Source organism: Pseudorca crassidens, chromosome 19 (genome assembly GCF_039906515.1).
Source record: "Pseudorca crassidens isolate mPseCra1 chromosome 19, mPseCra1.hap1, whole genome shotgun sequence".
In the NCBI taxonomy this organism is placed as follows: domain Eukaryota; kingdom Metazoa; phylum Chordata; class Mammalia; order Artiodactyla; family Delphinidae; genus Pseudorca; species Pseudorca crassidens.
This window is the reverse complement of record NC_090314.1, coordinates 20,336,585-20,361,078: the sequence shown is the minus strand read 5'-3', so window position 1 is coordinate 20,361,078 and position 24,494 is coordinate 20,336,585. Positions and strand designations below refer to the sequence as shown.

Sequence of the window (24,494 nt, the reverse complement as noted above, 5' to 3'; positions counted from 1 at the left end):
AGATTATTAGGGGTGATGCCTGTGGGTTAGCCTCTTCTAGAGATTCTGATTCTGAGTTTTTATGTTATTTCTTTTCAGATCAAAGAGAGTGCATCCCAGACGAGAGATGTCCTCAAACAGCATTTTAACGATTTGAAAGGAACCCTTGGGAAGCTCCTGGATGAGCGATTGGTGACCCTTCTGCAAGAGGTGGACACCATTGAACAGGAGACCATTAAACCACTAGATGACTGCCAGAAGCTGATAGAGCACGGAGTTAACACTGCAGCGGACTTAGTCCAAGAAGGTGGGGAGGGCTTCCTGGTGGCGCAGTGGTTGAGAGTCCGCCTGCCGATGCAGGGGACACGGGTTCGTGCCCCGGTCCGGGAGGATCCCACATGCCGTGGAGCGGCTGGGCGCGTGAACCGTGGCCGCTGAGCCCGCGTGTCCGAAGCCTGTGCTCCGCAACGGGAGAGACCACAACAGTGAGAGGCCCGCGTACCGCAAAAAAAAAAAAAAAAAGAAAGAAGGTGGGGAGTCCAGGGAGCCTGTTAAACGCAGCACATTCAGATTGACACTGCTGGTGTCTCAGGGTTCCAGCAGGCTTCCTGCCATCTGTGGGGTGCTCAGGCTATGCGTACCTTGGGACAGTTTGTGATATGGGATGACAGGTGTACAGTGAGGTATCCTAGGGTAAATGCAATTAATGTACTAATTATAATCATTTACAAAGTACGGAGTAAATTATAATCATTTACAAAATAAGGATTTTTCTCATGGTTCTGTTAACACAGTGATTTTACGGTCATTTTGAGTCTGTTCACATATTTTTCGGAGTGTCAATGGTCTATAGGATTTAATGCCATCATTCTTTTTAGAGATTAACGAGTAGGATTGGTGTTTACTCCTGAAATTGCACTGGTTATATCCCTAACTTTAGTCAGTTATTTTGGTTAAATCATGCTCGGTTCTTGCCTTGCTGCCTTCCTGTCTCCACATCTACCTACCTCCCCTCCTTCCCTCCTGTAGGTCTTTGTCAGGTACATTAAATAAAAAGGTAATAAGTTCTGCCCTTTGGGGTTCACAGCCCAGTGAGAGAAGCACACACGATGAGAGAGATCTAAGACCTCACGGGAGCACAGAAGGGGAAACGCTTACCTCTGGAAGAGTGTAGGATGGCTTTCTATAGGAGGAGTTCCACCGAGGCTTGAAGAAATTCATCAAGCAGACAAAGGAAGAAAAGGAGGTCACAGCACGATTGGAAGTAGAAGTAACGTCAAGAGTAAAGTGAATGGCATATCTGGGAGATATTGAATGCAGTATTTTAGGCAGCAGAGTTACACAGATTTGCATTTTTTAAAAACGACACTGCCCACAGTTTGGAGACTGTGTTAGAGGTTGTAAGGAAGTAAAAGTGACCGATGAGGAAGTTGTGGCAGCAGTCAGATAGGCAGCGATGGGAGATGGTGACAGGTGAAGATGAAGCAGAGCTGGTTTTAAGATTTTTTGGAGGGACTTCCCTGGTGGCGCAGTGGTTAAGAATCTGCCTGCCACTGCAGGGGACATGGGTTCCATCCCTGGTCCGGGAAGATCCCACATGCCGCAGAGCAACGAAGCCCGTGCGCCACAACTACTGAGCCTGCGCTGTAGAGCCCGTGAGCCACAACTACAGAGCCCACACACCACAGCTTCTGAAGCCCATGCACCTAGAACCCATGCTCTGCAACAAGAGAAGCCACCGCAGTGAGAAGCCTGTGCACTGCAATGAAGAGTAGCCCCTCATTCACCTCAACTAGAGAAAGCCCACGTGCAGCAACAAAGCCAAAAATGAATGAATGAATAAATAAATAAATATAAAATTAAAAAAAAAGATATTTTGGAGATAGAATTAATGGTGATCTTACTGAGCCATAAGTGTTGATTATTGGTGATTGCCTGGTTATAGGATGGAGGAGAAAGAGAAGAATTTAGGATGACCCAACCCAGCGTGATTTTAGACGACCGGGGAATTGTGCCGTTGACTGACACAGAACGTGAAGGGGGAGGGTGGGTAGTTAGACAGTTGGTTTGGGGTATGTTAGTTCAAGGTGCCGGAGATGCCAGGAGTTGGGAATGTGGGTGTGATGCTTAGGAGAGAGATCATACCTTGAGATGTCAATATGGCAGTGAATGGTGTGTATGTCACCTCTGAATCCATGGGAATAAGTAAAATCATCAAGAGATAGTGTACAATATGAGAAGAGAAGGCTACAGAAGGTGGGACTCTGAGGGACGTCAGTATTTAAAAGGGCGTTGAGGAAAAAGGATCCAGGGAAGGAGACTGAATACCATTGGTTCTTTGATGAGTGCTGTGAGTGGCATAGGATGAAACGTGTGCGTGGCTGGCTCCCAGCTCTGTCACTCCAGCTGGAAGTTAGTCCCCATTTTGGTCCCACTTAGAATATAGTACTAATGTTATCTTTACACACTAATTACATTTTTGTCTTATCTTCAAGGAGAAGTGTTTATTTGCCACTGACAATAACAGTGCCTTTGAGAAAATTATTTTTAGCAGGACTTCAGAATGTCTTTCCCTGGGCGCTTAGCATTTGGAAACAAACTCAGCAGCAGTTCAGCACAGGTCAGGAGTGTATACCAATCACCACGAGGCTTGATCAATGTTTTTATTTTAGAAAATAAATCCTTTGAGGCACATACATGCTTGTGGCAGCAACTGATTTTTTTTTAATACTTCAGAAATGTTTTACATTTCAAACTTTTTCCTCCCCTCCCTTCCCGAGGGATTAAAAACTTATTTATGAAATTTTTAGGATTTTGAGGCAGTGTTCAGTGTGTCTGTTTTCCTTTTGGTAAGGGGGGAAGGTCATGTCATATGGTCTCAAAACACTTGAGTAACTCCAGGGTATACTGAGATGGGAAACAGTTCTAGTAGTGTTCTTAAGGGCTGTGGAAGGACAGAGATGTTGATCATTTTCTTATGACTTTATATAATATTTCCTTTATATGACCCTTCACCCTATTGCTTGTGTCAGGATAATATTTGCACTGACTCCTATTGGAGTTGATAAAGATTCTGTAGGGGAGATGGGAAGAGGTCCCTGGGACTTATGCCTTGCATAAAATTGGTTGACAAACCAAGTTTCCATTTGTAGAGCAGAATCTTTCATCTCTGGCAGAATGTTGTCATTGTGTACTCCCTTCCTCTTGTGTTTAACCTTAAAGTCGTTTCTAAAATAGTTTCTTATTTATTTATTTATTTGTTTGTTTATTTTTGGCTGCATTGGGTCTTCACTGCTGCACGCGGGCTTTCTCTAGTTGCGACGAGCGAGGGCTACTCTTCGTTGTGGTGCGTGGGCCTCATTGCAGTGGCTTCTCTTTGTTGTGGAGCACGGGCTCTAGGTGTGCGGGCACAGTAGTTGTGGCACGCAGGCTCAGTAGTTGTGGCGCACAGGCTTAGTTGCTCCACGGCATGTGGGATCTTCCCAGGCAGGGGCTTGAACCCGTGTCCCCTGCATTGGCAGGCGGATTCTTAACCACTGCGCCACCAGGGAAGTCCCTAAAATAGTTTCTACGTTTACTTTTGGGGAATTTGTGACATCACTTAAGAATTGTTTTCAAGGGAACCAGAGACCCACTTAGACACGGGTTGTGTTGCTTAGTTTATAACGTGACCATTTTTCCCTGTACTAGTTCTCTTATTCCTGATTGTAGGTGAGATCGCCATTCTGGGTGGTGTAGGAGAACAGAATGAAAAACTGTGGAGCTTTACCAAAAAGGCCTCACACATCCAGTTGGACAGGTAAAAGTGTTAGTGTCTCTTGGGCTTAAGCTGTCTGCTTTTCTTTTTTTCTTTTCGCCTGTTAAAAATTCGGATTCAGGGATATAGAAAATGTATTTCTCAAGTTTTCACTGCCCATTACCAGTATTACTAGTATGAAATAGTTGTGATTGTAATCTCTGGTATAGAATTACTGCCGATTTTCTACAACCCTAATGTGTAAGAGAACTGTTAATTTAAAAAAATCTGAACAAAGTCATAGCTCAAACAACGAAGTCCTACTGTATAGCACAGGGAACTATATTCAATATCCTGTGATAAACCATAAGGGAAAAGAATATAAAAAAGAATGTATATATATGTATAACTGAATCACTTTGCTGTACAGCAGAAATGAACACGACAGTGTAAATCAACTACACTTCAATTAAAACAAACAAACCTGCGTCATAGCTCAGTAAACCAGATCTTTTGCTATAAACTTAACAATTGTGATCCTACCCATTTTCTCTCGTTCCTTTTATTTATTTGGGAAGAGAATTTTAATGTAATGTCTTGCAAAACCCCCACTGCCATTAGCATTATTTACTGGGGGCTTCTGCACTGTTACAGTATATGACTGATCCACAGTATTTTTTGTTGGGGAATTGCGTGGCGGTCCAGCGGTTAGGACTCCATGCCTTCACTGCTGAGGGCCTGGGTTTGATCCCTGGTCTGAGAACTAAGATCCCACAAGCTGTGCAGCACGGCCAAAAATAAGTAAATAAAATATTCCTTGTTATTTTTTAAAAAATTGAGATATAGTTGATTTACAGTGTTGTATACGTTTCAGGTGTACAGCATAGTGATTTGCAGTTTTTCAAGGCTATACTCCCTTGTATTTTTAACTCTCAGTTAAAAGCCTTATAAACACATGAGCTTTGTTTCCTCAGCTTACCAGAGGTGCCTTTACTGGTTGATGTGCCTTGCTTATCTGCTCAGTTGGATGACTCAATTCTTAACATAGTGAAAGACCATATTTTCAAGCATGGAACGGTAGCGTCTCGCCCACCAGTACAGATAGAAGAATTGATAGAGAAACCCGGAGGCATCATCGTACGATGGTGTAAGGTACGTAATTCAGGACTGTAGAAATGGCTTCAGCATTATGGATTTGAGAGTTGGGGGCCTTTACGATTTTTTTTTATTAGTTGCCTTTGAATGTCTTCTTCTCTGCATGAACAAAAGTGCCCTTTGCTTTACAACTAAGGTCACAGGGAACCTGAACTGAGGTAGCTCTTCCAGTTGGGAAAAACACTTTCGAAGGTACTTTATGAAATCTCTGTATCGAAATGTTTCCCATCACATATTTCCCAAACTTAACGCTTGGTGACTTGAGGATCGTTCAGAATTAGAAAAGTCAGAAGGTGATAGTGAATATTGGGTGTTGGATATTTTTCTGTTCAACACTGAACTAATACCTCTGAAATAAAGTTTTAAAGTATGGTTTTTTCACACTCTTAGCATTGCCAAAAATTTTGTATATTTAATCATATTATACGTGTGAATTACCATATTTTAGATAAAAACCATGTCCAGATGAGTCATGATGTCTCGGCTGTTGACAGATAACATCATTCAGAGGTGGGTGGTCAGCTTCTGGAAACTATTTTCTTTTTTTTTCGTTTTTTGTTTTTTTGCAGTATGTGGGCCTCTCACTGTTGTGGCCTCTCCCGTTGCGGAGCACAGGCTCCAGACGCGCAGGCTCAGCGGCCACGGCTCACAGGCCCAGCCGCTCCGCGGCATGTGGGATCTTCCCGGACCGGGGCACGAACCCGTGTCCCCTGCATCGGCATGTGGATTCTTAACCACTGTGCCACCAGGGAAGCCCTGTCTTCTATTAATTTTAAGGAGTCCTTTATATATTTCAGATATTAGCTCTCTCTTGGTTATATGAATAATGTAGTTTTGGGATACTTGTCTTTGAATTTTGAATGTCTTATCTTTGGCATTAATTGTTTAGAAGTCATGCCATTGCTTCAGAGGAAGCACATTTTCTTCATATCAGACTGGGGTTATAAAACACATGGTTCAATAAGGAAAACAAGGGAAATAATAATGGCACGTTTCCTCTGACCTTCCTGAGAAGAACCTGTATTCAGCATGTGGACCTGTATGCTTGGCCCCAAATGCTCCCATTCAAAGTTCCTAAGTAGTGATGCTGAGAGAAGTTATTCTCTGACGTTTACCTAACGTAAAGCCTTTCTCCTCAGGTGGATGACGACTTTACCGCCCAAGATTACAGGCTCCAGTTCCGTAAATGTACTTCCAGTCATTTTGAGGACGTGTATGTAGGCTCTGAAACTGAATTCATAGTATTGCACATAGACCCCAATGTTGATTATCAGTTCAGAGTCTGCGCCCGAGGAGATGGCCGACAGGAGTGGAGTCCTTGGAGTGTCCCCCAGATAGGTCATTCCACGCTGGTGCCTCATGGTATGCTGTTGCCTTCTCACTCCTGAAGCTTAACTGTGTATGAGTACACGTATCCTGTGCTAAAGGCAGCACACTGACAACCCTTTTTCCTAAGGATAAACCCTGAATTGATGGAGAATAACATGGAATATGTCTTTTACTTCCTGCTCAAATTGCTTCATGTGAATTTTGAGAAATTTTCATTCGTTCTTATCTTCAGAGTCCCCGAATAGTGCCAGGCAGGATTATAAGCATCCCTAAAACCACAGAGTTTAAATATTGCATTAGAAGACTGCAACATTCGACCCAAACCTTCAACGTATATCTTGATAGAGGCTTTTTCTTAGAAGTCTTACAATCCAAAATTGACCTCTCCTATATAACTTTTTTTAAGGATTTAGAAAAAAAAAAAAAGATTTAGACTCGGTTAATTACTTCTTAATCAGGTTGGAATAAGCTCAAACGTGATTTTATTAGGTAAGAGATAACACTTATTTGATCTTCCTTGCCAAAAATGTGTAGGAAGAGACTGAAATCTTTCTTGTGATTGGTAGGATTGACCATGACACCCTGTCACTGAATTTTTCCTTTCATTGAACTTGCCCATGAACCCTAAGTAGCGTCTTCCACTTCCAAGTTTTATTTAATGTGCCTGTGTTGAAGATATTCCCCAAAAGATTCTAACAATTTACAATATCTTTGCTTTTTAAAAAGAGTGGACAGCTGGCTTTGAGGGGTACAGTCTGAGCAGTCGAAGAAACATAGCGCTTCGGAATGATGCTGAATCGTCCGGTGTTCTCTACTCCAGCGCTCCCACTTACTTCTGTGGGCAGACATTAACATTCAGGCAAGTGGATATTAAAAGATCTGTCTGTCATGCCTTAGGCAGTAAGTGAAGTACACAGAGCATCCATGAGCTTCGGATCAAAACAGTCCTGAGTTTATTCCGTCATTTCTAGGTAGTGTTACTTTGGAGCAATTTACTTGTTTCTCTTTGCTTCGCTTTTCTCGTATGTATTCACAGGGTTATTATGAGCATGAACTGAGATAATGGGTATAAAATGCCTTGCTTCTGCCTGATAAATAGTGTGTGTTCACTGTGTTTCTTTCTTCTTTCTTCTTGGTAAATAGAATACCTCTCAAAAATCAGTCTTAAGCGTTCAGAGGTCCCCAATTTTTTTTTTCTTTGTGAATCAATAAGAGCAAGTATCTGTGAGAGACAACCTATCAGAATAAACACACTATATATATAGTCTCTATAAAATAAAATTGAAAGCGTGCCTCTCCTGCCGCCAATTAATTTTCTATTTCTTCATCCATTTCTTCCTGTATTAGAAAAATTTCCTTTTTCTTGTTTTCATGTTGTCTGAGATATATTCTCTGTGGTCCTATTTCTAAATAGCTTTTCCTAAAAACCAAAGCCCAAACTTTGATTTAGGAAAGTGAAGCTTGTCTGATGTTCACCATACACACCTCAGTGTAGCAAACTCTCCTCTAAGTTTTAAGTTGTGAGATCATAGGATTTTATTGTGAATGCTTGTTCCAAGTTCCTCTTGGTGTCAGTCCCTTGTTGTATAAGGCATGGAGTGTATCTGAAAGTTTTATCTAAGCTAGTGTTGCCATGTTCTCCACCAGCCAAGTCATTTGAACTGGCAGCATGATCAGAATGCACTAGTTTATGCTTTGTCTCTCTTTTTTTTTGGCGGTACGCAGGCCTCTCACTGTTGTGGCCTCTCCCGTTGCGGAGCACAGGCTCCGGACACACAGGCTCAGCGGCCATGGCTTATGGGCCCAGCCGCTCCGCGGCATGTGGGATCTTCCCGGACCGGGGCACGAACCCGTGTCCCCTGCATTGGCAGGAGGACTCTCAACCACTGCGCCACCAGGAAAGCCCTCATTTTTTTAAAAAATAAATTTATTTATTTTAATTTTGGCTGTGTTGGGTCTTCATTGCTGTGCATGGGCTTTCTCTAGTTGTGGTCTGCAGGGGCTACTCTTCGTTGTGGTGCGTGCGCTTCTCATTGCCGTGGCTTCTCTTGTTGAGGAGTATGGACTCTAGGTGCGCGGGCTTCAGTAGTTGCAGCACGTGGGCTCGGTAGTTGTGGCTCGTGTGCTCTAGAGTGCAGGCTCAGTAGTTGTGGTGCACGGACTTAGTTGCTCTGCTGCTTGTGGGATATTCCCGGACCAGGGATTGAACCCATGTCCTCTGCGTTGGCAGGCGGATTCTTAACCACTGTGCCACCAGGGAAATCCCATTTGTCTCTTTTTTTTTGGACGTATCCCAAATGTGTTTATTGGGATGTTTTCCCATTCATCTTGATTCCCGGGACTTTTAGTGCTGCTTCCATCTGAAGGAGCACCCTTCTGTAAGCCTTGCTTTTCCTCCTGTAGGCTGGCAGAGGACGGTAGAGCAGCCAACACACAAAACCACTGTTTGTGCACGGCTAAAGACGGTGGTGGTTTTATAGCATCCTGGGCATCTCACATCCATGAAATAGGAATTGGGGCTCTGCACCAGGCGCTTCTTCTTGTGTTTCCTCTTCTCCTCTTCTGGAGAGGGATGAAGGAGAACCTTTGCGAGAGGCATGTTCTCGTGAGGAGGTCGTCACCATCAGAAACCTTGTCTCACTTTTGACACCTCCTCTCACCCCTCACGTTATGAAAAAAGAATAACTTATTAACCAGAAAAAACTAGCAGAGGAATGAGGAGTCTGGTACCTAACATCTATTTAATTATTCCCCAGGTAATCAGGAGTTTTCTGTACTAACAAACCTCTTCTCTGCTGATGTCCCTTGTTTATAGAAATACTCCCATTAGTGAGGCTGCTGAGAACAGGGTACTTCTGTATAATGATAGGACTTCCTGAGTTAACAGATTCAGGCCAGATACCTCAGGTCATAGTAAGAATAATAATCATAATATTACAAATTGCAGTTAATATTTAAATTGCATTTACTATGGTACTGTTCTAAGCACTTTACTTATATTAACTCATTTGATTCTCACAATAACCCAATGAAATAGGTGTAGTTACCCATTTTAGGGATGAAGATACTGAGGCACAGAGAAGTGAAGTCATTTACCCAGTGTCACATAACTAGTAAGTGGCAAAGCTAGGATTTAAACCCAGTCTGGCTCCAGTAATTTTAACCACTGGTCTGTATTGCTTCTCATTTTTCTTTTTTCATGGGAGAGTAAACATGATTTGAGTTAGTGTGGAAATGTATAGTTTCTCCGCTACCGTGTCCTCAGCTCTTTTCCTTTTCTCTCTTCTATGATTTTTATCCCTGGGTGATGGTGATCTGATGCTCTTTTTACTTTTAGCTTCTCCCTCTGTGAACACAGGGGAAGGGCCGATAGATGATCTACTTAGGTTTGTTTCTTAAGTCATTCAATAAATGTATATAGATTACGACATTGGAAATTACACACATTGATTTAAACCCACGTACTGTCTGTGGACAGTACAACACTTAGTCGGCCTCAATAAACCATTAGTTCCTCCCTCCTCCTCCAAAGGGGTCCCCCTTGGTAGGGTGATTAACTGAAACTTATTTAAGCTTATTTAAACTTATTAAGTATTATCTTAGCCAGACTGTTGCACTGTTGTCATTTTTCCTTTGAATGTGGATTGAAAATGTTTTCTCTCCTGTTTAAAGGAATTTCAGGCATTGGCAGTTAAGGCAGAGGATGTGAATAGAGTGTTTGTATGGGGCACCTTCACGCATGGGGTTGGGGGCAGATAGGCCTGCTTGAATCAAGGTAAACTTTATTCAGCTTTTTGAGGGCCTCATAGTCAGAAGGGAGATTATACTCCTGCAGCCCTGCCCTGTTGCTCAGCCCAGTCGATCCCTGCTGAAGTTTCTGGAATCCTTAGAACTGCTGACACCAAAGGAACCTGTTACTGGCCGGCTTTTAACAGTCTCTAGAGCCCAGTCTCATGTGGTGCCCGGGTCTGCTAGCAACCCCCTCCTTCCAGGCCTCTCTCTGATTTCCTGTCTTGAACATTCCTGCTTTCCCTTGCTTCTAAGATTTCTCATTCTTACTGTTTTTTAAACCATATTTTTCTCTCTGTCTATGAGTCTGTTTCTGTTTTGTAGATAGGCTCATTTGTACCGTATTTTAGATTCCACATGTAAGTGATATCATATTAAACCCTAGCTTTTAGTTTGTTTGTAGAGGGAGGATTACATGAAGTCAGGGAGACATGTCTGCTTTGGGATGTTCACATATAATAGCTATTCCTCCCAGATAACCTAAGGAATATTCCTTAGACTTTTTTTCCCTGTCCATATCCTTCTGTCTTAAACTGCTTTTCTAAAATGTAAGGACAGTTCTGCTCGCCTGTGGTCTTTGTGAATGATGCTGATTGTTTCATACAACCCTATTCCATTCAGATGGTACTTACAGTACTTGGTATTGTTGGGAATGCAAAGTTTAAGAAAAAGAAAAAACTAGAATCTTATCTAACCACAGAATAGGCAGTTTATAAATTATAAAGTATAAGAAAGATCCTGACTGCTGTGGAATATAGAAGAAGGAAGAGTTACTTCTAGATGAGGGGTTGGTGAAGGCTTTATCTCAGGTAGGGCTGAAAAGGAAAGTTCAGGTAGAGAAACAAAGCAAGAACCAAAGATACGGAGGAGAAAAAAATATAAAGAACGGGAAGTAATGAGTGTGAATGGGTTTTATAGAGATGGGAGTATAGTCAGAACCCCAGAAAAGTACGACATTCTTGTGGACAGGCTATGTATATTTATTTCTTTTTCAATTTCTCAAAGACTTGCCCCTTGGGAGCTCACTTGTGCCCATTTATAAGGAGGGCATTTGATACCACATACAGAGGGCTTTTTCTTTTTTCCTTTTTCCAACAAAAGTCTTCACCAAGTAAAACCAAGTCAGGTTCACATTTCATTGTCTTGGGAGTCATGCTCTGCATTTGACTTTTCATGAATTCACGAGTTGAGCTAGGCTACAAAATAATAACAGCCAGCTCACCTTTGTCGAACCCTACTGTGTGTTACTTCTTAAGTATTGTGTTAATGTCTGTAAATCCTCATTACATGCTCAGGAGGTAGACACATTTTATAGATGAGGAAACTGAGATGTAAAAAGATTAAACCACCTGCCTGAGGTTGTACAGATTCTTCATAGTAATGCTGAGATGCAAATCCTAGCAGTCTAGCCCTGTAGGACTCTGCTTGGACTTAGAGTGAGTTGGAAGGCCATTGGAGGACCTTGAGCAAATGAATGATGTGATCTGACATATGTTTTATAAGTCATTTTGGCTGCTGGGTGGAAAATAGTCTGTACAGCGGTACAGGCTGGAAGGAGATCATTTAGGAGGCTGGAGAGGAGGAGCAAAAATATTACCAGAAATGAAGGGAAGGCTGTATTCAGCATTCCAGTATTAATCTTGGTGATGGCTAATGGTGGCTTGGACCAGGATGAAGCAGTTGAGGTAATGATAAGTGGTCAGAGTCTGGATTTATTTTGAAGGAAGAACTGATGGGATTTATTGACAGGTTGGTTGTGAGGTATGAGAAAGGAGTCAAGTGTAACCTCAGGGTTTTTGGACTAAGTAACTTAGGGTAGAATTGTCATTTACTGAGGTAGGTAAGGCCTTATAAGGAGCCTATTTATGGGTGAATATCAGTTCTTTCACAAATTAATTTGAGTTCCTTATTAGACATATAAGTGAAAATGGGGGGTAGAGACAGTCAGATATACAAATCGGGAGTTCAGTGGAAAAGACCAGACTAGAGATATTAATTTGAGAGTTTTTAACATATAGATGTGTGTTTAGAGCCGTGAGACTGCATGAGATTAGCTAGGGAATGAGTGTAGGGAGAGGACACTGGAGAACTCTTCACATTTAGCTTTTGGGGAGGAAAGAACCAGCAAAGGATTCTGAGGAGTAGCAGCAAGTGAGGTAGATGGGAAAAGTGGGAGAATGTGGTGTCCTGAAGCCAAGCAAAGGAAGTGTTTCCAAGAGGAAGTAGCGGTCAATTATGTCAAATGTTGCTGACCCAACAGATTAGAAAAGGACTGAGAAATGGCCTTTGGGTTTGCAGCGTGGACGTGGATTGGTGACCCTGACATGAACAGTTTCAGGGGAGCTGTGGTGGAGGGAAGCTTGATTAGAGTGGGTTCAAAAGAGAGATGGGATCTTTGGAGACCAATAGATGCATAGTAGCACCATAGTTCTGAATTTTTCCACTACTGGAAACTTTTTGGAGAAATAAAGAGGTGGGGGGTAGGGACCCATAAGTACTTTTTCAACAGAACTAAGAAATACAGAAAACTCAAATTCCAAATTAGCTGTAAAGGCCCCCTAAGACACAACTAGCCTGGAAATCATGAGTTTGCTGGCCAGTCTCAGAAATCTCCAAATATTCAGTCCCACAAGGAGAAGACTCCACCCTAAGACTATAAACGGGGCCAAGACTGAACAGTGCTTGAGTGTTCTTGAGGAAGCAGAGAGAAAAGGTGGGAAAAATGTCCAGGGGAGTCACAGTGCATCATCTTAGGAAGCAAGGACTGTGTCCCTTGGTGACAGTGGAGAGTAGTTTATAAGCAGCCTTTGAAGAGAACTGAGGTCTGGCAATAGAAGCTCTTTTGAACCAGATTAGGTTTCTGAGTGTCAAAGGAGATGTGGCTTCACAGAAGAGCCATATTATAAGGCAGGACCTTCCTATAGCAATGGAGGACAGGCTGTAGAGCTGTAAATCTGAAAGTCACCCTTCACTTAGGTTTTTGTTTTTGTTTTTTTTTTTCCTGGCCACACTGAGTGGCATGTGGGATCTTGGTTCCGCAACCAGGGATCAAACCCAGGCCCGCAGCAGTGAAAGCACTGAGTCCTAACCATTTGACTTCCAGGGAATTGCCATCTTCATTTAGTTTTTTAAAAAATGGCTTCCATCGGTGTTTTGCAATTTTTTTCTTGTCTTGTTACACTGGCTAGGAAGTATAATTTTGAGTAGCAGTGTTGAAAGCAGACATCCTTGTCTTATTCCAGATCTTAGCAGGAATATATTCAGTCTTTCACATTAAGTATGATGCTAGCTGTAGGGTTTTTTTGTAGACACCCTCTATAAGGTTAAGGAAGTCCCCTTCTGAGGACTGAGAAGTTTTATCTGAGAGTTTTATCTGTAAATGGATGTTTAATTTTGTCAAATTATTTTTATATATCTATTAAGATAATCATATGGTTTTTCTTCTGTTGATATGGTTACAATGATAGATTTTTTAACATTGGATCAGCTTTGCATTTGCATGAGAAACTCCACTTGACCATGTATTATTCTTTATATATGTTGCTAAATTTAACTTTTATATTTTTTTGAGGATTTTTATGTCTCTTCAGAAGAGAGATATCTGTCTGTTTTTTCTTATGATGTCTTTGGTATCAGGGTAATTGCTAGCCTCATAAAGTGAGGTGGGAAGTATTTCTTCCTCTTTTATTTCTTAGAACTGTTTGTGAGAATTGGTATTATTTCTTAAATGTTTGGTAGAGGTCACCAGTGAATTCGCTATCCTGGAATTTTTTTTGTTGGAAGATTTTCAATTTCTATAATAGATATAAGACTATCAGTTTCATTTTAAGAGAGGATAAAAGCTATTTTAGGATTTGTATAGTAAGGAGTATATTTCTATATCAAAAATCCTTGTTTACTATGACTTGATAAGACATCCCTTCCTTCTCTGTCTTTTTCCTGACAGGTCAAGCTGTGCTATGACCCTCTTTTTTGACATATGGCTTATTCTTTATTCCTTGGGCTAGTTTCCTGTTAGTGACACAGGCCAACTAGCTGTGTTCCTGGAAGCACTTGCAGTCTTCCCAGCAGTGTGTGAGGGTCCTGACTGATGTCACTGCATCCTTGTCAGTATTACGTATTACTGTTTTTACCTAATTTGTAGCTGTAGGACATAATAATATTTTCATTTTCTTTCTTATATTTATCATAAACTTGGATATTTTTCATAATATATTATGATATATTAGCCAAGCAACTGAATTTTTGGATCTTTGCTCCAAGTGTTCATTGTGAGAAGAAGGAAGTTTGAGGTTATATGAGAATTTGCCACTTAAATCCAGTCAGTTAGCCAAAGTGCCAGAGTAGTAGGAATAGATTAGCTTTCTTGCTCCCATCGAAATTTTTCCTTTTTGTTCTGAACCATGTTCTTTCTCAGAATACTTTACCTTTGAGAAAAATTATCACCTAGAACTTTCTACATGGCTCTATGTAATGGATGCATTCCTACCAACTTGTGCATAAATTGATTTTTTTTATTAATTGTATCTCCGAGGTCACTGTACCCTACTATGAATTATTTTGTATACCATTTTTCTTTTTTTATATACTTTTTATATTTGGATGATTTATGGCAGAGTTTCTTATAGGACTTGTTTATGTGAGAGAACCACTTGGGTAGTTTTTTAGGAAATAATGTCCTGACTACTTGTCTTGCAATTTAAAAATTCAAAGGTTTTAGGGACTTCCCTGGCAGGAAGTCCAGTGGTTAGGACTTGAAGCTTTTGCTGCCGGGTCCCCAGGTTCAATCCCTGATCGGGGAACTAAGATCCCACAAGCCGTGCGGTGTGGCCAAAGCGGGGAAAAATTCAAAGATTTTAAACTTCCATTCTATTTCTTAGTGAGCTGTGAAAATAATTCTTTGTTAAGGCAAATTAGCTCTTTACTTTCGTGGTTCATTTTGTATTCAGAGAAACTTTTATAAGCTTTTAATTCCAGGCTTGTCTTATTTATCAAATGCTGTTAAGTAAGATGCTTTTAGGAACAATTTTGTGATTTATTCAAATAAGGAGTTTTTTTCCTTCTTCCCAGGATTTTAGTTAATTTCGAGAAATTTTACTTGCATTAATTATTTATTTAAAAAGTTTAATTACAGAAAAAAATGTACACTTGCAATGAGCTAGCCAAACTCAAGGTTGAGAGCACAGTCCTCTAAAAGATTGCCCTCACTTCAGATACCAGCTGCAAGTTCAGGGGTCCCCAGGACCAATGCTCAGGTTTTATAATTTGCTAGGATGACTCACACAGCTTAAGAAAGCACTTCACTGGACTTCCCTCGTGGTCGGGTGGTTAAGACTCCGCTCTCCAATGCAGGAGACTCGGGTTTGATCCCTGGTCAGGGAACTAAGAGCCCGCATGCTGCAACTAAAAGAGCCCGCCTGCTCCAACTAAGACCTGGCTCAGCTAAATAAATAAATATTAAAAAGAAAGAAAGAGGGGCTTCCCTGGTGGCACAGTAGTTGAGAGTCTGCCTGCTGATGCGGGGGACACGGGTTCGTGCCCCGGTCCGGGAGGATCCCGCATGCTGTGGAGCGGCTGGGCCCGTGAGCCATAGCTGCTGAGCCTGCGCGTCCGGAGCCTGTGCTCTGCAACGGGAGTGGCCGCAACAGTGAGAGGCCCGCGTACCGCAAAAAAAAAAAAAAAAAGAAGAAAGAAAGAAAGCACTTCACTTATGATTACAGTTTTATTATAGCAGAAGGATATATAAATCAGAACCTGCCAAAGGGAGGAACTCATAGTGTGAGATCTGGGAGGATTCCAAAGACAAAGCATACATCTCAGGGATGCAAGGCCTTTTGGCATGACAGTACTCAGAGTATTACGAACCAGGAAAGCTCACTCAAGCTTTGGTGTCCAGAGTTTTTATTGGGATTTTATTGTGGAGGCATGGTTGATTAAATCATTCCCCACCTAACTCAATATCCACCTCCCGTGCCCTCCTAGGAGAATAGGCTGACATCATGTAGCTCAAAGCCTCAACCCTGTAATCATATGATTGGTCTTTCTGGAGTGACCTGTTCCCATCCTGAGTCATTTTGTTAGCATAAACTATCTAGGGGCCCACCTTGAGCACCTCATTAGTATAAACTATCAGATGTGGTCTGAGGGACCCACCATGAATAACAAAGACACTCCTATCACTTGGGAAATTGCAGTGGTTTAAAGGTTACCTGCCAGGATCAAGCCAAATATTTCATCACACAATACTAAACACAAGTAACTGCTGTCTTCCATCTATAATTAATAATACTAGCAGGTTTTTATTTTTTAGGAAACAACATTAGGGATGTTACGGATAAAATTCAGGTATCTTGTGTTTCCCACATCTCTCTCTCTATATGTATATATTTATCCAGTAGTATTTTGTGTATTTTTAAAATCTTTATAAACACGATTTCAGACTTACAGAAGAATGGCAAGAATAGTACAGAGAATTCCCAAATACCTTTCACCCAGATGCCTCAATATTTGCTTCATCATTTTTCTCTCTACATTTTTTTTTTGGCTGCACCGTGTGGCACGCGGGATCTTCCCCAACCAGGGATTGAACCCACGCCCCCTGCAGTGGAAGCGTGGATTCTTAGCCACTGGACTGCCAGGGAAGTCCTCTACTTTTTCTTCCCAAATCATTTTCAGTGAGTATTTTGTAAAAAGAGATTATCAAAATCAGAAAATTAACATTGATATACTATTATCTCACCTACAAACCTTACCAGATTTAGTTGTCCCAATTAATGTCCTTTACAGAAAAAAAAGATCTTGGATCATGTGTTATATTCATTTGTTATGTCTCTTTTAATCTGGAACAGTTTCTCTGTCTCTCTTAAATTTTATGATATTGGCTTTTTTTTTTTTTTTTTTTTTTGCGGTACGCGGGCCTCTCACTGTTGTGGCCCCTCCCGTTGCGGAGCACAGGCTCCAGACGCGCAGGCTCAGCGGCCATGGCTCATGGGCCCAGCCACTCCACAGCATGTGGGATCCTCCCGGACCGGGGCACGAACCCGCGTCCCCTGCATCGGCAGGCGGACTCTCAACCACTGGGCCACCAGGGAAGCCCAGATACTGGCATTTTTTAAGAGTACAGGTCTGGTATTTTATAGAATATCCCTCAATTTGGGTTTTTCTGTTTCCTGGTGGTTAGATTCAGGTTATGCATCTTCAGCAGAAATATTATAGAAGTAATATTGTGTTCTTCTCAGTGCCTTGAATTCTTTTGTATATATACCCAGAAGTGGGATTGCTGGATCATGTGGTGGTTCTATTTTTAATTTTGTGAAGAACCTCCATACTGTTTTACATAGTGGCTGAACAAATTTACATTCTCACCGACAGTGCTGGTACTTCGTTTAGGATTTTTACATCTATTGTCAGCAGAGTTGTTGGCCTGTAGTTTTTTCTTGTAGTGTCTTTCTCTGACTTCGGTTTCAGGATAATGTTAGCCTCATAAAATAAGTTTGGAAGTATTCCCTCCCCCTTAGTTTTTTTTGAAGAGTTTGAGAAGGTTTGTTATTTATTCTTCTTTAATCATTTGGTAGAATTCACCAGTGAGGCCACTTGGTCCTGGGCTGTTGTTTACTGATGGTCCTGGGATGTGGTTGATTACTGATCCAATCTACTTTCTAGCTGTAAGTCTGTTCAAATTTGCTGTTTCTTTATGATTCAGTCTTGGTAGGTTGTATATTCATAGAAGTTTATCCATTTCTTCTAGATTATCCAATTTCCTAGTATATATTATTCATAAGAGTCTCTTATAATCCTTTTTATTTCTCTGGAATTGGTTGTAATGTCTCCTCTTTCATTTCTGACTTTATTTGTATGTTATGTTTCTCTTTCTTAGTTAATCTAGCTAAGTCTGTCAATTTTGTTGCTCATTTCAAAAAACCAACGTAGTTTGGTTATTTTTTTTTCTTTTTTTTAAAATAAATTTATTTATTAATTATTTATTTTTGGCTGCTTTGGGCCTTCATTGCTGTGCGAGGGCTTTCTCTAGTTGTGGCGAGTGGGGGCTACTCTTCGTTGCGGTGCCCAGGCTTCTCATTGCAGTGGCTTCTCTTGTTGCAGAGCACAGGCTCTAGGCATGCAGGCTTCAGTAGTTGTGGTGTGTGGGCTCAGTAGTTGTGGCTCGTGGGCTCTAGAGCGCAGGCTCAGTAGTTATGGTGCATGGTCTTAGTTGCTCCATGGCATGTGGGATCTTCCCGGACCAGGGCTCGAACCCGTGTCCCCTGCATTGGCAGGCAGATTCTTAACCACTGCACCACGAGGGAAGCCCACGTTTCACTGATTTTTTTGTAATGATGTGCTTTGATTCCTTTCTCGTTTTCTTTAGTGTATCTTCTATGAGTATTTTCTTCGTAGTTATACTAGGGCTTACATAAAACATCTTGTAGTTATAACAATCTATTTTAAGCTGACAGCAACTTAGCATCAATTGAATACATATACTCTACACTTTTACTTCTTCCTCCTCCACACTTATTATTGATGTCACAAATTACATAGTTTTTATATTGCGTATTCATTGACATATATATATATATATATTTTTTTTGCGGTACATGGACCTCTCACTGCTGTGGCCTCTTGTGTCACGGAGCACAGGCTCCAGATGCGCAGGCTCAGCGGCCATGGCTCACGGACCCAGCCGCTCTGCGGCATGTGGGATCTTCCCGGACTGGGGCATGAACCTGTGTCCCCTGCATCGGCAGGAGGACTCTCAACCACTGCGCCACCAGGGAAGCCCTGACATATTTTTATAGTTATATTTTTTACACTTTTGTATTTTAATTTCTACACCAAAATTAAAAGTGATTTATGCACCACTGTTAAAGTATTACAGTATTTATTTGCCTATATACTTTTACCAGTGAGCTTTATATTTTCACATACTTTCATGTTGTGTTTAGTGTCTTGTTGTTTTAACTTGAAGAACTCCTTCTAGCATTTCTTATAAGGCAGGTTTAGTGGTGGTGAACTCCCTCAGCTATTGTTTATGTAGGAATGTCTTTATTTTTTTCTCATGTTTAAAGGACAGTTTTGCTGAATATTGTATTTTTGGTTGGTAGGTTTTTTTCTTTAATCACTTTGAATATATCATCTCACTCCTTTCTGGCCTGTAAGAGTTCTCATTAGAAATACACTGTTAGTCTTATGTGAGTTCCATTGTACATGACAAGTCACTTTTCTCTTGCTGTTTTCGAAATTCTCAGTCTTTGACTTCTGACAATTTGATTGTAGTGAGTTTCAGTGTGATTCCTTGGGTTCATCCTCTTTGGAGTTCCTTAGGCTTCTTGAATCTGAAAGTCCATTTCCTTCCCCAAATTTGGGGAATTTTTGGCCATTATTTCTTTAAACATTCTGCCCCTTTTCCTCTCTCTTCTCTCGTAAGTCTCTTAGAATTTCTTCACTCTCATTCTTTTTTCCTCTTGTTCTTCTGGTTGGGGTATTTCAAACGACCTGTCTTCAAGTTTGATGTTTTTTTCTTCTGCTTAAGTGTGATATTGAATTCCTCTCATGAACTTTTCAGTTATTGTATTCTTCAGTTCCAAAATGTGTTCAGTTATTTTTAAAATTTTCTGTCTCTGTAGGTTTTCTAATTTTGTTCATGCCTCATTTTCTTGAGCCTGTAGAGCATCTTTATGATGGATATTTTGAATTGTTTGTCAGATAATTCATATACCTCTATTTCATTAGGATAATTTTCTGAAGATCTCTTTCTTTTTTTTTTTTTTTTCTGTCTGAGCCAGGTTTCCCTGTTTCTTCATGTTTCATAATTTTGTGTTGGGATCTGCACGTATGGAAAAACAGCCACCTTTCCAAATCTTTATGGCCTTGCTTCATACAGGAGAAGACCCTCACACATGAGCCCAGCTAAAGATCCGGGGGGCCTCTGAAACCTTTTCTGGTGGGATCTGACTTCTCTGGGCTTGTGTGTGCAATTTCTCAGTTAGAGAAGCTTGATGGTTTTTTAGGAGCTCATAATCTTTTGCTCCCTCTGGTGCCTGTTTGTGGCACTGCAAGTTCTCTGGTGCTACAGCAGCAGGGTGCCTTCGCTCTCTCTCAGGCCTCCAGGGTATGCTGGCTCCCCATGAGGTGAGACATACGATTCCTTTGAGCAGCTCTGTGAAAAGCTAGCACACCAGAAGCAAGTTTTCCTCTTTTCCTTCCCTCCCATGCCAAATTGCACTGCCTGCAGGATGCCACCCCTCACTTTTCTTTGGCCTTTGCAGTATTCAGGCATCCGTGCTATGCCAGTTCTGTCAGTGCTCCAAATGAGTCATGTCAGAAACCCGTCCTTCAGGCCACCTTCCAAAGAGCTAGAATGCTGGAGGCATACTCCACTCCTGTGATTCCTTTCTCAAGGAAAAGTCAGGAGTTGGGCTGTTCTTGCCTGGCGCCAAACTGTGGTAGCTTGGAAGAGGGGTTGACGTGGGGCCAGTGAAATTGCTCTTCTTATCCATTTCAGTACAGCTGTTTTCAGCTTTGTGCTCCTTTGGGACTTTTTAACTGGATTCTGGAAATCTCATAAAGGTATTTTGGTCTGTATATCGTTTTGAAAGTGGTGTTTCTGTGGTAGAATGAGTCCTGGGACGTACAATTCTGCTGTATTTGCTGACATCGTTCTCCTCCTCCCTGTACTTCTTTATGCTGCTGGTTTAGAAGTGAAATGACTTAAGAAACGCACCCACATGTTTACTATGAACCTGTATGTTTGCCACTTTACAAAGAAAAACATTTTGAGGCCACGTTGAGTATAAATAATCTCATCTTCCCTTGATAAATCTACATTCTGCTCCTTGCTAATTTTTCTTTTCCTGTCCTTGCAAAGTCTGGCTTTCAAGGAATGCAGGGAAAGATGACCCTGGTAATAGGGATGTAGATTGACCTTTATATCTAAGTTTGCCATTTCTAGAGTACATGATGATGTATTATTTGAGACTAAAACACAAAAGGAAATGCTTAAACTTTCTATGTATGAAGTTCTGCAACCAAAATATGTCCATAGGGCTTCCCTGGTGGCGCAGTGGTTGAGAGTCCGCCTGCCAATGCAGGGGACGCGGGTTCGTGCCCAGGTCTGGGAAGATCCCACATGCTGCGGAGCGGCTGGGCCCGTGAGCCATGGCCGCTGAGCCTGCGCGTCCGCAGCCTGTACTCCGCAACGGGAGAGGCCGCAACAGTGAGAGGCCCGCATACCGCAAAAAAAAAAAAAAAATGTCCATAACTGTATTATCCTCTTTTTAAAAAGATGATAATGTTTGTTTTTAAATTCTTGATAAACAGTAATCTAATCATTGCATAGACTCTCATACTGAAGGTTTAGGTGATGGCAGTAATGGTCACATTCATTATAATGGCAAATATGACACATTTTCTACACGTCTAGAGCCAGAATACAGAATAGAAATGTGCTGTCATAGTTATAAATAGTTAACGTAGACTCTGCAGTCAGAATGCCTGAGTTCATGTCCTAGTTCCACCACTCAGCTAGGTGATCAGCATCAGTTTATTTAACCTTATTTTTTTGTGTGTGCCTCAGTCTCCTCATGTATAAACTGGGTATGATACTAATAGTACCTACATCATGGGTTGTTATGTGAATTGAATGAGATGATTTATAGATAGATATATAGACACAGAGTTTTTAGAACAGTGCCTGGAATTTAGGAAGTCCTGCCTGAATCATCGTTAGCTGTTCTTAAGAGTAATTGTGATGAGATGGCTCTTTTTAAGCATTAGATATCACGTTAAGTAAAAAAGATTAAATGACCTTTCTACCTCATTGACAGAGTTGAAACTGTGGGACAGCCAGACAGAAGAGACAGTATAGGAGTGTGTGCAGAAAAACAGAACGGATATGACTCCCTGCAGCGGGATCAAGCAGTTTGCATTAGTACAAATGGTAAGAGGGAAATTACTGCCGTTCTCTTTGAAATCTATGATTCACTGTAGTAAGATTTGAATCAGTTTCAATATCACACATTTATAGCAGAAGATGAAAAGGTTTAGGTCTTAATGGCATATCTGTGTGGCTGCTATGTACCAGGCCTTATTCTATACCCTTTAAAAATAACACATTATTTAATCCTTTTAACAGCTTTTTGAAGTGAGGAGTAGTATTATATCCATTTTGTAGTTGATAAAAACAGCCACAGAGAGGTGAAGTAGCTGGCTTAAACTCACATAGCTTGGAGGTGATTGAGCTGGGATTTTCACCAGGCGGTTTACCCCTGGATTCGGTGTGCCTGGGTGATCTGAATTCAACATAGATTAGACAACATAAATTTGGCATAGATTAGGGAAACGGGGAGAGAGTTTACATCTGTAGTGTTCTTTGGTCCCTTACTTTGCAGTAATCACACTTTTAAAAATCACTGCCAAGATGTATTAATATTTTACTGTGTGGGTCAAACAGTAGGTAGCACAAGATTCTTGTTTATTCCATGTGAAACAATCTTGTTCCACAGGATGTAATTTTATAAAGGAGTCAAGTTTCTTTTGATGCCATCCATATGGGAAACTCATGGTCTGTATTTCAAAAGAGTGGAACCCTGGACCAGAACTCTAAAAAGTTATTAAAGCTTTAACTTCTTCTTCTGCCTTGGGGATGGGGGTTAATTAACATATTTAACTGCATTTATCTTTGACCAGTTGGCATTCCAAAATGTTTTCTGTATCTGAATTAGGAAATTAGCTGTATCACCAATAATCTAGAATCTTGTTTCCGTTCTTAGTTATTGCTCACATATGAATGACTCTTTACCTTAACATTTTAGGTGCAGTTTTTGTAAATGGAAAAGAAATGACTAATCAGTTGCCCGCAGTTACTTCTGGGTCCACTGTCACATTTGACATTGAAGCTGTGACTCTAGGATCCAGCAATAATAACGAAGGCGGAAACATCAAGCTTCGAGTAACTATTAGCTCAAATAACAGAGAAGTGGTGTTTGATTGGTTGCTCGATCAGTCTTGTGGTTCTCTTTACTTTGGATGCTCGTTTTTCTATCCTGGGTGGAAAGTGCTGGTATTCTAGATTTTCAGATGATTGGCTTTGGGTTTGCAGGGGTTTCACATAGCTTTCCTCAGCCCAGTTCAGTTGTCATTGGTTTAAAAAATGGTTAGATTCATCTCTCAGTTAAGTCATTGGAAACAGAAATTATTTACTGGATTTATTTTCCAATATCTTAGCAATAAGAGGTGTGAATATTGTGGACAAAACAGTAATGCAGTCCATTTTATTTTTAGCATAGTGTTAATTGGAATATCACATCACAATAAAAATCAAATTGGCTTTTAAAAGTGTGAGGCGATATAGACAGCCCTATGTACCTTTCCACTGTACTTCTTTTTAAAGTTGGCTGTAAGAACACAAAAATGTAACGTAACTTTTTTTTTTTATTAAATCTTTATCTTTTAAAGATCCAAGGCCATCCAAGACTTTAGAATGAATAGGCAAGAAGAGACCAGGTAGAACGTGCCACCATGTACGCTGTAATGTACACTCTCTTGTGTGTTCTCCACAGGAGTGTTGAATATGCTCTTCATATGCAGGGATTTGTAAGCAGTATTGAATTTTATCTCATGTTCAGTAATCTCGAAGTCCCAAAAGCACGATAATTTTTGTATTTTAAAAAATTACTGGGCTTCCCTGGTGGCGCAGTGGTTGAGAGTCCGCCTGCCGATGCAGGGGACATGGGTTCGTGCCCCGGTCCGGGAAGATCCCACATGCCGCGGAACGGCTGGGCCCGTGAGCCATGGCCGCTGAGCCTGCGCGTCCGGAGCCTGTGCTCCGCGACGGGAGAGGCCACAGCAGTGAGAGGCCCGCGTACCGCAAAAAAAAAAAAAAAAAAAAAAAACTGAGCAAATGTCTACAACAGGCAACGTGTTTTCTTTTGTTCTTTCCTTGCAGTTCAATTCACAATAGGCTAGAGGGTTTTTACAGGGTAAAACTACTTATGGAAGTAGTATGCACAGCAGTGTTAGCCATGTCCCATGTTTGAAATATGCACAGGTGCATATCCAGCCTCAGTGACGTGCATGTTGTTCTTCCTAGGGTCTGAGCTGCAGTCCAGTTTCATGTCAGTTTCATAAATGGTCTTTTAGTGGACCAAACAAATGTAGGGTAAATACTTGACCTATTTTTTGGAAAACTTAAATTTGTTTAAAATATTTATTTGAAGGACTTAGGATGTAAAAATGATTATCTTGCTATATAACAGCTTAAGATCTTTTTTCTTTAATGTGAATTTTTTTTTTCATTTTTAACAGAAAAGTGGAAAAGCAAGTTTGATATTTTTGTGAGATAATTTATTTGGGGATTCCAGTTCCCTATTAGACAATCATGACCTTTTCCCCTTGCCTTTTTATATTATAAGTAAGCTGTTTTTCACTTGCTTAGTGACTGTTAAGAAGATGTGCTAGAATGTAGATGTCTCGTCCAACTGTCTGAAACAAAATAAAAAACTAAAAGGTA

At 41.0% G+C, this 24,494-nt stretch overlaps 2 protein-coding genes across 3 annotated transcripts in view; one reads left to right on the top strand and one right to left on the bottom strand.

Moving 5' to 3' along the window:
- Positions 1-24,494, top strand: part of CRLF3 (cytokine receptor like factor 3) — a 36,965-nt gene extending 12,471 nt beyond the window's left edge. For both annotated transcript variants that reach the window (XM_067715508.1, XM_067715509.1), the window contains exons 2-8: positions 79-286; positions 3,691-3,778; positions 4,690-4,867; positions 6,010-6,232; positions 6,926-7,058; positions 21,811-21,923; positions 22,798-24,494. In XM_067715508.1, the coding sequence (XP_067571609.1) occupies positions 79-286; positions 3,691-3,778; positions 4,690-4,867; positions 6,010-6,232; positions 6,926-7,058; positions 21,811-21,923; positions 22,798-23,054 (1,200 nt within the window). In that variant the 3' untranslated portion in view covers positions 23,055-24,494. The remainder of the gene's footprint in view (positions 1-78; positions 287-3,690; positions 3,779-4,689; positions 4,868-6,009; positions 6,233-6,925; positions 7,059-21,810; positions 21,924-22,797) is intronic.
- On the bottom strand, positions 8,489-8,823 carry LOC137212287 (small ribosomal subunit protein eS27-like). Its single transcript, XM_067715510.1, has one exon. The coding sequence runs from the start codon at positions 8,796-8,798 to the stop codon at positions 8,544-8,546; it is 255 nt and encodes an 84-aa protein (XP_067571611.1). The 5' UTR covers positions 8,799-8,823; the 3' UTR covers positions 8,489-8,543.